A 14,643-nucleotide genomic window follows, 5' to 3' on the forward strand; every position below is an offset into this window, starting at 1 on the left:
GCTTTTCTGCTGTTAAATACAAAACTGGAGGCCAAAAGAAGCACAAACAAGCAGCAACTGAAGGCAGCTGCAGTAAAGGCCTCGAGGGAGGAAACACAGCATTTGGTGATGTTCAAAATAACAGAAAACAAAGTATGGACCTAACTGTAGACATGGTATGAGACCTCAGTGGAAGAAGTGGAAGACAGCACATGTTGCATGCTATGTTATTAAAGACACAAATCACTGAGTGCTGCAGGTACTTTTCTCAGTAGTGTTGTGTGAGAGTTATGCAATGTACTGGTAGAAGGCCCCCAGTGTTCTTATTTCAAAATGAGCAGCTTTCAGATGAGTTAAATACTTAAAACACACAAGAGCAACTTGTTTCTGTTTACTGTGCAGTCCAACAAACAATGTTTCAAAGAGTGAATCACAAATAATTGGAAGTGTAATTTGCAGACAGTGGAGGTGTGCCGTCTTTCGCCTCCGGCTCTTCATCTAAGAGCTCACCCCATTAAACTTCTATTACTGTCGTCCATAATTAAAACTGATCCACTGTCCAAAAAGAAAATAAAATGTGATTTCATACATGCATTTTTATGCAATAACCATCTTGCTTTCATTAGCTTTTCACAGTAAAAGTCACCCAACCCAAATGCTTTCTCTGTGAGGCGCCAACAATTTAACGCAGCCCCCAGTACAGTGTTAGGAAATCGATTAGTAAACAGTCAATGTCTCTCTACTAATGTAGAACATAAAAGACAGTTAAAAGCAATAACAAACACATTGTAAAAGAAGCGCTAACTGTGCCGCATTACATTACCTTTATAATCAATATAAATACAAAGTTCCCTGTAATATTGACAGCACAGTATCCTTTATATTAACCAGAGGGTGTTAATGTTTAATTTAACACTGAATAAAGTATAACTGGCAGAGTTTACACATTTCAACCTGCCTAATATAAAAACAGCACTTTATCAATTTTTAAAGCTTTAAAAGCATTTATGCTTGGTGTATTGTACAACACGAGTGCCACTACATTATGGAGGGAATAATCGCTAGAACACGAAGGAACCCTGATGCTTAATTGATATTTTTTATTGCCCACACATGCCCTCCTAATGGCCACTTAGCTAAACTGAAGTACTTTGCCCAGATGCCTCAAAATTATGATGCGTTTTGTGTAGGAATGCCATTTTTAAGATCCTTAACTCCCCGAGCTGATAATAATTACAATTGCATACATTTAAAAAGGTGACCTTCACCCAGTAAGTGTTTTATTGGATAATACTGTAGCTTCAGTGGACTCTTTACATTGACTTGTTATTTTAGCAGGCATTAAGCTACAGAAAGTCAAGAGAAAACACAGTTTCCCAGTTTTCTGGGATTTCCTTTGAGGATCTTTCACGGAATATACACGATTCATTTCCTTCCTTCCTTTCCTTCCTTCCTTCCAGAAGTGTGAAGGGCTGCATGTGAAAGAGTGCATGTGGGCATGGAGGGGTGGTTGACAAGGATTACTTTAATATTATAGGTCAGCTCCCAGGGGGATTTTAACTTAATTAAAGATGGTACTCATTAACGCATCACTGTTCCACATATAGTGGCCTTTTCATTCCACTACAGTATTGTTATGTTGGGGATTGTGGGCCGTGTAAATTAATAATAATTAATTATTATTATTTATTATTAATAATAATAATAACTAATGGTTGATAGCATATGATGAATTCTCTAACAAAATGCTGCTGAGTGTTTTCTTTTTGGGAAACAACTCTTTACTATAAATGTATTCTTTTTCTAAAAACGGAGAGTCCACCCAGTCGAGACAGTGAGTGATACTAACAAACAGCAGGCTTTCACACTGTTGTACGCAGTGTCAGTGTCAGCATATCAGTGGTTTTGCTAAATCTGACAGCTTTTCTTATTCTTGAACTCCACTTTCTTTTCCTTGTTTCTCCCTGCAGGGCAGTAGTTGGACACAGAGAGCCGTTGCCTGATGACAGTAAAGACAACATCACCATTTTCACCCGAATCTTAGACAGGCTGTTGGATGGATATGACAACAGGCTCCGTCCCGGGTTGGGAGGTAAGCAGTGCTTAGTTCCTAAACAGCTGTACTGATGATGGATAAACAAAAACGTTAATCACACTGTAATCCCAAATGCTGAAAATCATTAAATACATTAATTAATCTACTAACTCGTCCTGGAGGTCCTATGTCATTTCCTTCCTGTTGCGTTAATGAAATGGATTATTTTTGATTAAGTTGAACTTCTTTTGCAGATTAAGTGAGATTAAGTCATTTTACTTATTTTCATACTTTTCTTTCACTATTGTGGCTTTTTCCCATTAATATTAGTTAATATAGAGTGGGTGTGCTGGGTAAGTTCTGGATTTAAGTAGCAAATTATCATCGTGTTTTGCAGAGTGATGTTTGCTGTGCAAAGACAGAACTTACCCACACCCACTCTATATTACAGTATTATAGTAGAATAAAGCGTAACGGTCGCATTTAATTTAAATATCAGGAGTTTATGTTGTTTCATTTCCGAATAGAATTACTTACATCTTCCTAAGGGAGTGGGAAAAAAAGTGCTATAGTGCAAAATGTATTAACATAGCTGTGTAATAGAATATGAGTCCTGTTAAAGAAAATGTTGAAGTTGAATTATTGGCGTTTTTGTAATCAAGGGGTGTGTGAAGCATGAATCCATCTATTTAACTTGTGACTTAAATGCATGGGTTACAAGGTGTCAGATATTTATGGCTCTTTAGCCATTATTAGGGTTGGAGAAAAATAATCTTAATTATGTCTTTTGACTATGTTTAGTCAAAAGTGCATGTCTAAGGAGCAGCATTTCTATGCTTCACTGAGGCACTTATTGATCCAACTGAACATTGTGGTTCAGTCCAGCATAGGAGACACATTTATTTATAAATAGAATTGATATATTTTTTTTCTTTAAAAAAAACCTGTTACATAACTGATATGTGTCATGTTCTACATCTCAAACTGGTGCTTGAGGAAGTGAGTTAGGTGAGGTCGGAAGGCTAATTTGGCCCCTTATCAACACAGTCAGCAGTTGCTGCAGCAGTGCCTGACACATATTTATGAAGGTCATAAACCTCTAAGCCTGTAACACACTCCTGTTCATCAGCACACATACTTACAGGTGCCATTGGCCCAACATGCACAGGGTGCAGGTTATTTTATATATCCTTATGCAATTTTCATGTTGCTCTTTTTTAAATATGTATATTCAAACAAACTACTGACATTTTCTTTGTGGTGTAAATATCAGATATTAGACTAGTGTAGCTGAAACCTCAATTTTCTTCTCAACTGAAGGTTTTTGGCTTCACGAAACCAAACTGACACTATGCACTGCTACTGGACAATACGGAGCATTTTTTTTTACATCACTCTTGTGGGGAAGTGCGTTCCCTTGGGTGAACATCTTTGTTCAATCATGCCCAAATGGCAAATAAGCACACACGTCAGTGGAAATCCCACTAATTGATGGCATTTCATCCAAATATCCGTGCCCTAAAGGACAACAGCAAGCCCACATGCTCAAACGTGCTTTACCATTTCTCAGCCAGTCAGCTGGAATGTCCATTTCTGCTCTACTGCTTGATTCTCATGCCATGAGCATACCTACTGGGCAACAGGCCCACCATGCTGGAAGACTCGGGCTCTGTGGCAGTAACCAGGAAAATGAACCAAACATAGGTTGTTCGTGTTATATTCCCATCTCCAAAGGCAAAACAGATGATCAGGTGTCTCTCTGTACAGAAGTGACTGCCTATAGGTTAAAGCACAATTCCATCAACACCTCTTTACTCACAGTTCTTTAGGAAAATTGTCACTAAGCAAAGCAAATTAGTAGGACTGAAGCTGAAATGATTCTGATTGGTTAAAATATGTCAGTTATTTGTATGTAAGTAGGGTGCAATAGCTGTACACATTTCTAAAGTTGCTTTATGCACTGGTGTATCATAGCTTTATTACTTTTTATGAAGGCACAGAATGGGGACCTGTTTGAATTTTTCATATTTGAAATCCTTTTTGGTATTTAATAGACAGGAAGGTGGTGACATTTATTATCCTCTTATTTCTTTATTCATCAAAAATATGACAGGAATGTATAAAATATATAAATTTATAATTTATAATTTTAGGATATATTTTAAAATGCATTTTAAATGTAAAGTATTGTAAAACTATTTGACACAGGTTTAAATCTGCAGATTAGATTCGGAGCATCTGCCCTTCACACAGACCAGGCACCACGCTTTTGTATAGCGGGGATGCTTTAATGTCTAAAGCTGCTGCCTGCACAAGAAGAAAAGTACCAATCTTCCTCCTGCTGGCCACCCCATGCCTTCTGAAAAAACAGTCATGTGGGACCATCTCAGACAAGCAGACTGGGCAGAAACTGGAAAAATGCCATTTCATTTTATTTTCAGCAGCATCTATTAGCTCTGCCCTATGCTCCAGTGCTTTGTTGTAAACAGAAACAGGGCAAATCATTCTGTTCCCCTGCCTATGTCTTCCATGCAAACTGCTGACTTGGTGTTGTGATAATCGTGTATTTGTGAGAGCTTTTTGAGTCACAGAAATGATTAATGTGGAAGTGGATCTCCTCCCTTGGGATGGAAAGGGGGGGGTCTTTGCTAAAGGATTAGAGACCTCACCTGTGGGTGGCCATTTAGATCTGGGACACAGTTAGAGCGAGGATCCATTCACTTTCGGAGAAAAGCCTCATCACTCTCTAGTCGTTGCACCACCGGGAGCAGCTATTTGTCTCGCCAGCGGCCCAAGAGCCTGCTTTACACGGTTACCCCAGAGGAGCTGATTCAGCCCACACTGAAGAGGGCAAATTTTGATCTGTCATGACTTTCATCTCATGCCCTACTTAATGCGATGTTAAAATCTTTAGTGACGTGTTTGGAAACAATCCTTCCACATCGCATAATTCATATCACAATTAAAGGTCTGCACTAGCATGCCGTATAATGATCGGTGTTGCAAATTCAGGAATCATCTATAAATCATTATGACAGAAAAGCAATTATGGGGCTTTTATTGTTACATAACATGCAACGATGCATGTCATTAAAACTGAAGAAATACATCTTCCATAGGAATAGACACAGTAGAAAGTCTCATAGAGTTATGACAGAATCAGACTCAGTGTTTGTATGTGTGTGTAACTGCAGAACATGTGTACATTATCTGAGTTAAAAAATGCTTAATGTTAAGCTGCTGCATATTATTCCTGAGCCAGTAGTCCTTTAAGGCTGACTAAAATCATTTTGGGTCAAAAGGGAATCTCGTCTCTGAAGATACAGACTTGGGCGTGGCCCAAAGCCAATTTTATGCTTCAGTGGTCAAAAACGAGCTTGAGACAAACAAATGGTAGTTTTACTGAATGGATAACTATCAGAAGCATCTGTGAAGCTGCTCGCAGCAACATTTTGCCTCCAAATTGAGGTCAGGGAAGAAGGAAAAACAAACAAACAACAACTCCTGGGCCAAATCCTCAGGACTGTTATAGCCAGTGCTGTGTGTATTTTAGAAAATGTCTTATATTATTGGTGTAGCATTATGTTCTTAAACCAGCAGCCTGTGCTACAAGAACACGGATTTGATGAAATGATCCATAAAGACAGTTTGAATCCAGGTATTAAGCCGTCCACGAGGACACAAATTCCTCCCTGAGCATGCATAAGTCTTCTGCATTTGTTTTATTTTTTTTCCTTCAAATTGAGGTGTTTCTCTAACCGTTTAATACTCTAGGCTTTTTCTAAGGCAGCTTAGTTAAAATCCAACCAGCAAACTTCACTGTCATGCACACAAACAATCAGCTTAACAAAGACAGAGCTGCAGCAATGCTTTTTTTGTGTACAGACTGAGTAATGACCGTAATGTGTTCTGGTGCTCGTTGTCTCTTTTCCTCAGAGAGCGTAACAGAAGTGAGGACAAACATCTATGTCACGAGTTTTGGACCCGTTTCAGACACAGACATGGTGAGTATCAGTTTCCTCAGCTTCCTCCTCACTCGGATCAGAATCATCAAACCTAAGAAGGCTTTCATCCCTTTACCTGTTACTGTTTGGCAGAGGTGCTTAGTGTGGCATTTGGATTGTGTAAGCATCTTTGCTTGAAGGTCCTTGTAGAGGATGTTGGATTTGTTGGTCTTAGCTATTCATGCATTTTTATTATTATTATTATTAGTAGTAGTAGTAGTAGTAGTAATGGTTTTGTGTACATATATTTATGTTATATACTAGCAGGCAACTTTCGGATGGTGCTGTTCCTTGTCAAAGTGGTCTCCCTGTAAAACACAGCCTTTAAAAGCCTCAGATGACCCTCTCTAAGCAGCAATTGCCTGAGAATTTTTATGCGTTGTCTTGAGACCCTGTACAGCATTTGACATATTTGATCATGCAGCTCTAATTGACCGCCTTGAGCTCTGGGTTTGTTTCCGAGGCTGAGCACAGAGCTGGCTTGACAGCCTGCATGACATAGCAAGATTAGTGCGTTTTTGCCAAACTTTGAGTGTTTCGGTCTCACTGGAGCTTTGCTTCACTCTGTTCTGGGGCTCTAAGCGTGGCTCCTCTACAGCAGCTTGTGTTCACACTGTCAGACTCCAACACGAGTCGATGAGGATCTCCCGAGGATGTCATAAACTTGTGTGAAGACGGTTACAGAGGATGTTAAAGGTGAACGGCTTTACTTCCTTAATGGTATATGACAGATGTTCTTTATGTTAACTAACTCAACTGTAGAGTACAGAGACACATTAATATTCATGCTGTCATGGTTAAGTGTGCCGGGTAACAAAGACACAAATAAAATGAGTGGGTGTATATCTGTATATAATTAGATAATTCAATGAAATATAATTAAATGAGATGAAGTAATTAAATGTCAGTATTAGTACACAAAAGAAGAGATTTGTTGGAAGAATCAGAAAATTAATTAATTGGTGAAAAGAAAAAAGAACAAAAGACCAGCCAACCGACGACAAAAGAGGTACCGCCATGCAAGTCAGAAATGATATTAGTCTACGTGGTTGGTGGCTTCTTTATTTTCCTATGCTATGCAATCCCTGCGTCAACACACACCTTTCTAATGGCCCAAATCAATCCAAAGTTATTGCGATCATGTGCAGTCAGCTTGCAATCTCAATACTTTAGATCAAAAGATCAGGCCTGCAACCACTTGCAGTCATTTGCTTTCTTTCAAGCAACTTTGGTGTCTCAGGATGGCGATAATCAGCAATAAATCTTTCTCTCTATCAGTTGAATGGGGTCTGAGATTGATTCAGATGTGTTGGAAATCTGTCCACATTTATAAATTAGACAACAGTTATTTGCAAATGTTACCAGAGTCGGGACTCAACTGTTTGGAGACCAGTTGCTACCTGTTCAGTTACTCTGCAGTCAACTGTGGTTGTTTCAGCTACTTGCTTTTGATTGTCAAATGCAAAGGGAGGGAGCCGGAGTACTCAGAGGGAATCCACACATACACAGGGAGAACATGCAAACTCCACACAGAAACTCGGCAAACTCCGCCTGATGGTGGAATTGAATTCAGGACCTTCTTGCTGTTGCTGTGCCGCAACAGTGCTAACCACCGTGCTGCCCCGCAATATATAAATATTCAGCATATTGATTGGATGTTCAAACAGCAGTCTTTCAACATTTATTTCAACATAATGTGAGCTACAGTGTGAACACACTGCTTATTTGACAGATGAAATGATAGTGTAGCTTCTGATCAAGCACAGTTCATTTCATGAGCTATTTCTATGTCAATCTAAATAAGCATATCCATAAGTATGTACTCTATGAGCTATGTGACTGTCATGTAAGGCTGATACAACAGCTGTGTCTTTTGTATTTTGCAAACAGTGCTGGCATCATTTCAGTACATGAACATGCTGACAAACTGTTGTAAAGAAGGAACACTCTCACATCAAAATTGATAAATCTTCTCTAAACGTCTTGGAAAAGCTTGAGGCTCTTTGTTAACATACTGACTTTTGGTTATCCATGGCTCCAGTCACACGGGCTTAGAGATCAGAGGCGACAGCCTGGCAACCACCAACTGTTACAGGAATATTCCCCTGCTAGTTGCTGGAGATTGCAGGCAGACATTGTGATATCGATCGCTAATACCCTCAGTTTCACTGAGACCATTCAGGTGCCCCCTGTCAACAACCGATCACTAGGGAAAAATGTGATTCCCTGGCCAATTGATGAGTTGTTGCTGAAGGTTGCCGAGTGACAGAGGGTTTTGCACCAAAAACCTCCTTGCCGTTTCCTTGGTTGCTAGCAGCTTGCCACAGTTGTCTTTAGTTTGCATGGAAGACTCATCTGCAAACCGCAAATTAACCACAGAGCAAAAGTGAACATTCATAAAGTGCAGATCTGCTGACAACTCGGTATCTTTCAAACAAAAACTCTAGGCCCATAACTTTTCAATGATCATCAAACTCACATGTAAAATACTGCATTTCCATATAGGACTCGTTCTTTGCATTTTTTTTTCTCAACACATCGCAGGCCTTTTGATACACCTGCACTCACAGCCACCTTTTCACACATGCCACATTCCAGCTGCCACAGAACACATCTGTCCCGCTGTTCGCAGCCTGCTCCAAATCCAGTGGCAGGCAGTAACTAGCTCGTGAACATAGCATTGAGCAATAAAAGAGACACTTGGCTCATGTGTTGGCAGACACCAAATAAAGTGCTAGAAGAGTTTCCTGGGATCAATGTTCACTATATGGACACAAATAAAACAAAATAAAAGGAAATTTTTATATGTGAATAAGTACCCGTATGCTAACAACTGTGCCATGTCAACTAAAAGTTAATGACATATCAATGTTCCTCCTACAACTAGCCTCAAAAAAGTGATTACTCATTTAATGTTTGCATGTGACACTTGCTGAGCATGATTATTAATATGAGAAAGACAGCAGTTTCCCTGCTTTGAGAGAAGGGCTCTGTTGCATTAGTACAGAAGACAGTGCTTTCTCTTTTTCAGGACATGTCACCTTTGGGGTCTCTCAGAGCTCAGTTCTAGATCCAGTCTTTTATTCTCTTCACATGCTCCACTTGGCAGCTGCATGAATCAACAGAAAACACCACGGGACACAGAAGCCCACTTGTGGTAATGCTTTGGTCAGAGCTGCAGTTTGCTAGGTCAGTGCTGGTTCACACACGCTGGCACCTTTGTTTTGCTGTCAGTGTATGTGGAGTAGTAGGATGGGAAACACAGCATCAACATATTATTATTATTATTATTTTAATTTCTTCATTGTCTTGTCAGTTTTAGGTCATTACCCAAGAAGGACTCGTCTTGGCCCCAGGCTACACTGGGTTTTCTTGCTCCATACTGACATGAAGGCTGCATAACGGCTCCAAGTACTTCCTTTCAAGATTTTCCACAGCCTAGTCTGAAAAGATGATCAGGCTTAAGCCGTCAAAAGGCATCCACAATGGAACTGACGTCGAAAGTCAAGTGTCTGAATATCTGCATTGCAAATGTGTTTATAGGACATCTTTTGCATATGTAGTGCCGACGCTTTTTGTTCCTCTCGCTTGCTCGCATCTTGTCTGTACCAGTGAACTGCTTAAAGTGTTGTGTTTGCATTGTTGTGCATACATTGCAAGGGTCCAGTTCAGATAGTAACTTTATGGAGATTAACATCTCTTTTTTTTTTATACTCCAGTAATCTCCTCCTACACTATCTACTAAATTCTGTCTTCAAAGGTATTGTGTAGCATTGCATGAATAAAATGTTGGTCATAGATCAGCACTCTGAGCTTTTTCGGTTCCTTTAAGCAGAGGAAGAAATAACACAAGACAAGAGCAACTGCTGTACAAGGGAAATATGGGGCTAGTAGGCTGGGTTAAAATCCCCACTGTGCATTTTAATAAGGAGTTGTCTGAAATCGGTGCCTGTCTCCACATCGACGGGTGCCTTCTATGACGAGTGGGTGGGAAGTTGGCGTAGTTTTTCTTTCAAATTTAGAAAATTAGTGCTGTCTTATATATAATCCTATAGGGTGGGTTATTTGTGGTTGTATATTTGAGCTTTGAAGACACTCGTCAGAGCCGACGGTGGCATCTCTAGAGTAGGTTGAGGTCGCGGGATCGTGTTTTCTGGATGATGAGTTTTCAGGCTAACAAGCTGAATGAGCGTGGAGCAGGACAGCCTCTGAGTAGGGCATTGCAGTAAACAGTACTGGGAAGCAAAAGCCTGAACCATTTTTCTAGGTCAGTTAAAAAAGAGGAAACGGCTAATCTTGGAGGTATTTCAGAGGTGGAGAGAAGCTTTTTGAGGTATTCCCTTGATGTGTTCACACAAGAGAGTTTTGTTTTGTCTACAGCTAACCGCAGTTTAACTGATTACTTTGAGGCAGCTGCAGAGTCACTGAACCAAAAAGGCAAACCAGCTCTATAGGAGCATAAGATATCTTTTGAATTAGCCATTAAAGTATCTTATCATGCAACGCTGTCTCCTAAAAAAAGCGTTCTCATACTAGACCTCATTCTTATTTGTATAAGGGGAAACAAACAATTTCAAGAAGAACAATATCACCAAACAAAGTCTCATGAAATCAGATCAGGCAATAGGTTGATGTGGGATCATGAAAAAACAAACACTATACTTGTAGAGATATCTCTCTCCAAACTGTTACAAGAAATTCACAGTCAGAGCACACTCAATGACCTCTTAATCTTATCTTCTGCTGTATACATCCAACTACCGATCTCCGTAACATCAAGTGTCCTAGAAATGTCTGCTCGCCCTGGGGCCACACATTTAGACGTCACTTGTACCCCTTTCTGCCACATCTACCTTTAGTGTCCCATACTGGAAGAAGAGGAACGCTCACATCTGCGTATTCATCGTGCTTGATTCAAATATTTGGCCAGTAGCAGGGCACTTTGTACAGTTGTGTCTGACTAAGAGAAGATTTCTGCACTTTGTCACACTAAGACACAGAATGTAGGTTACGATCTTGATGCTGATCTCTAGTAAGTAGGTTGGTGTGTTTCTTTATCCCGAGCTGCCCCTTTCTCACTCGATTTTTTTTCTGTCTTTCGTTTGTGTCTTTCTCCTGCCCTTTCGGTAAGTCAATGGAGTCACGTCGTATCCACATGCATGCTGTGTCACAGCACATGTACCTGTTTCATGGTGGGATTTGACAGGCCTTTGCTGATGAAATGGGAAGCGATTTAGGCTGTCACATGCACTGTGCTGAGGCTCGGTTTGACAAAGACGGCAGTGATTGCCCGATCTCACCAGGCTGCAAAATTTTCTGGGGATAAAAATTACTGGGTTATGTGGAAAAAAATGACAGCCTATATTTGTATGTTTACAATTCAGAAAAAAATTGCTCCAAAAACAAACCCCCTACAAGTTTAAATTCTGGAGAGAACAGATAAATCTTTGTGCTGTAATTTGAAGGTTAACTCCTGGAATCTGTATCAATCATGTTGTCCTTATTCAAGGACTTGCTAACCCAGTTATGCCATTTTTAGAGAATAAACCAAATTTAAATTGGTCATCACCACCACCTTTTATAAAAAAAAAGTGAAAAAAAAACTTTAATCTGAAAATAGGGCTTTTTTCCACTCACTGTACAGGTCATTGTATTCCCCAGTGTCGCGGCATGATTCCTGTGTCGGACAGGAACAACTTGAAAGAAGAACGGGAAGACTTTTTTGCAACCTAAAAGCCTATATTTTTCTTCTAATAGCAGCCAGAAGTAAGAAGGCTGTAACATCCCTCATGGGGATGGGAAGTGATAAGAATTTAGCTATTCCCATTCCATTATCGATATCACTTATTCATTCGATTGCTTATCGGTTCTCACTGGGTTTTCGTTGGCTCTGCTTTAAATGTTACCACCATCGCTAAGAAGCATATCCAAGACATTACATTCGTGGTCAAATCTTTGTGAATGTTGGAGGTATTTCACCTTTTTGTTGTGATCAGCATTAGAGTCATTACTCAAAAAAAGTAATGTATTACAAATATGCCACAGAACAGAAGTCTTTAAAGTAATACTCCCAGAATAAAGTTTTCTCTATAAAATGACCCAAAACACAGTCTCATAATTACCTTTTAACAATCTAAACCTGTGGCTACAATCCCATACACCAAGACAAATCATTATCCGAATGAGGCTACACATATGATCTCTCTCCTCGTATTTAGGTATGAACACAAAGCAAAGACAAAAACCAGCACAAAGAGACTTTAAAGTGATCGCCACAACGATTCACTTTAGAAACATGAATAGGTAGAAACACAGGCTGGAGTCTGACTGCTCATCAGTTTATCTGTTGAGGTTTAGGGTCTGCCTGCTGGGCGGGGGTTGGCTCAGCTAACATCTCTTTGGATTCTTGGCTAGCTTAGCGTTAGCATGATGTCTGTGCAGATGATTGCAAAGAGCCAAAGTTGTGTTCGCCGCATAGTGCAATTGTCCCCGATGCACTTTGCACCATAACACTCTTGTTTTTTTGTCCAGTAAAAATAAAAGTAATGTCCATGTTCACGCTGTAGACTGCAACTCTATAGTCGTCCTTCAGCACACAAACTGAAATCAGCTGATTGTAGCGCAAGTGAAAGTGGAACAGATAAGCAGGATCGATAGGCTAGCAGACTACCAATTCCAAGGAATTGAACTACTAACTTGAAACACCATGATTCCCATCCCTAATCCTATTCCCTTAGCAAGTAAATGGCAGTGGAGGCTTGTGTTTTTTATGATTACAAGCAAAAATGTTGTATGGCTTCTATGCTTTTCAGTCTTGCAGCTGCAGCCATCTTCTCTTTTTTGATGGGACATCTAATGTTAAATACTGGAAAAGTTATAAGGAGCTTATTGTATTGTTTGAAATTGCAGTGAGCCGATAGCACAGGCTTCAGATAGCTCTAAATGTCCTGTTCTCATACATTCAGACATAACAGACCCAGAGTATCAAAATGTACTGACTTGAGGCAGATACTTTCCCAAAGTGCTGAAAGTGCCCAGAGTGACAGTGAACACAGCTCAAGGACGGAGATGAGTTGACACCGGATAGTGAAGGTAGTATCCCTGAGATGTCTCAACCATTCTGACACAGAATCTGCCTATGGGACCAGAGTAATGCTTCACCAACGCAGCCCAGAGCAAAGCCACAAACAAGTCATACTGTATGCAGTTGACTTAAACATAAATACACGCAAGATGTGAACTTGACCAGTGAAACCTTACTCAAGCTTGTAGGCAGTTATTCCATATTTCTAGATATTTCAGTAATCTAAATACTTTGAATGTTTCTGCACAAAATAGGTTAAATCTGCAGAAAAAAATCTTTGTTTGCACTTATAAAGGATGAGAAAACTGTATTCTGGTCATTTAAAATACCAGAATACTGCAATGCATTACTGATTCGAACATACCTCAGGTTTCAAAAATGAAATATTATTAGTATTAAAACAAAGAAAATTAGTTTTACAACAAGTAGCATTAGATTCTCTAATTAAATGTAAATGTGTTCATATAGATTTACATTTAAGTGCTTGGTCGCTTGAGGGTTAAATAGAGGAAAGCTAATCAGCTTCTTTCAAACAGGATGAATTAAGGGACTGCACCAAAGGGCAGTGTAAGATAAATACGGACTAGAACTCAAGGGAAGTTCAAGGATAAAAAAACATCCATGTTAAAGTAGTACAGCAGAGCCACTATAAATCTAATATAGCAGATCTACTATAATGGTATTCAGTTTTTATACATATGCCACACATCAGTTTACATATATGTGTCCTTTGTTCTGGCTGCCCCTCCCTGAGCTGGGTTCTGCCGGAGGTTTCTTCCTCTTAAAAAGGAGTTTATATATATATATATATATATAAAGCACTTCAAGGCAACTGTTGTTGTGATTTGGTGACATATAAATTGAATTGAATTGAATATGTTCCGTCTAAATCACGTGATTTCCATTGGACACAAGATGGAAACCCTGATCTCTCATAAATCTCACTCTTGCATTTTCTACTGCGGACTGTGAAAACACTGTCAGGGGTCACTACGTATGCATTTTTTTTAACATGCATGCATGGATTTATTCTATTTTTGTAGTAGATATATAACACATGATGGATAAACCAAAATTTTCTTTCTAAATGTAATTCATTCATGTTTGCATCACTGCATGCAGCTCCAAACAGTCGTAATTTGCTAATGAGTCCCATTTCCATATTGCTTTTATGTGATTACTGCTACATACTTGACTTTATATTCGTGGAACAAAATGTTCCTATCTGAAGTGTGACGCAGTGAAGTGTTAAAACATGTTTACGGCTCAGAGCTGCAGAAGCTTGTGAACTCTGACAATAATTGGAGTTGGTATGGGATTCACAGCTCAATGCAAGTCTCACGCAGGTTCTGCTCTCAGCAGGAAAAGGTGAACAGCAAACAAGAATCCAAGTGAGACAGAATAATTGGCAAGTGGAGAGAGAAAGGTGAAATTGTAATTATTAATCAAGCCTCTGACTGATTGACACGATGCTCACAGAAGAGAAGAATTGGGCCCAAAAGTTATGTTAATTCTGTATCATTACTACACCAGCGAACCAG

The 14,643-nt window shown here is 39.5% G+C and overlaps 1 protein-coding gene across 2 annotated transcripts in view; it reads left to right on the forward strand.

The window, feature by feature from the left end:
- The window catches only part of gabra3 (gamma-aminobutyric acid type A receptor subunit alpha3), a 109,061-nt gene that overhangs the window by 58,757 nt on the left and 35,661 nt on the right, over window positions 1-14,643 (forward strand). For both annotated transcript variants that reach the window (XM_085175351.1, XM_085175352.1), the window contains exons 3-4: window positions 1,950-2,071; window positions 5,951-6,018. In XM_085175351.1, the coding sequence (XP_085031477.1) occupies window positions 1,950-2,071; window positions 5,951-6,018 (190 nt within the window). The remainder of the gene's footprint in view (window positions 1-1,949; window positions 2,072-5,950; window positions 6,019-14,643) is intronic.

Source organism: Neolamprologus multifasciatus, chromosome 10, assembly GCF_963576455.1.
Source record: "Neolamprologus multifasciatus chromosome 10, fNeoMul1.2, whole genome shotgun sequence".
Classification (NCBI taxonomy): domain Eukaryota; kingdom Metazoa; phylum Chordata; class Actinopteri; order Cichliformes; family Cichlidae; genus Neolamprologus; species Neolamprologus multifasciatus.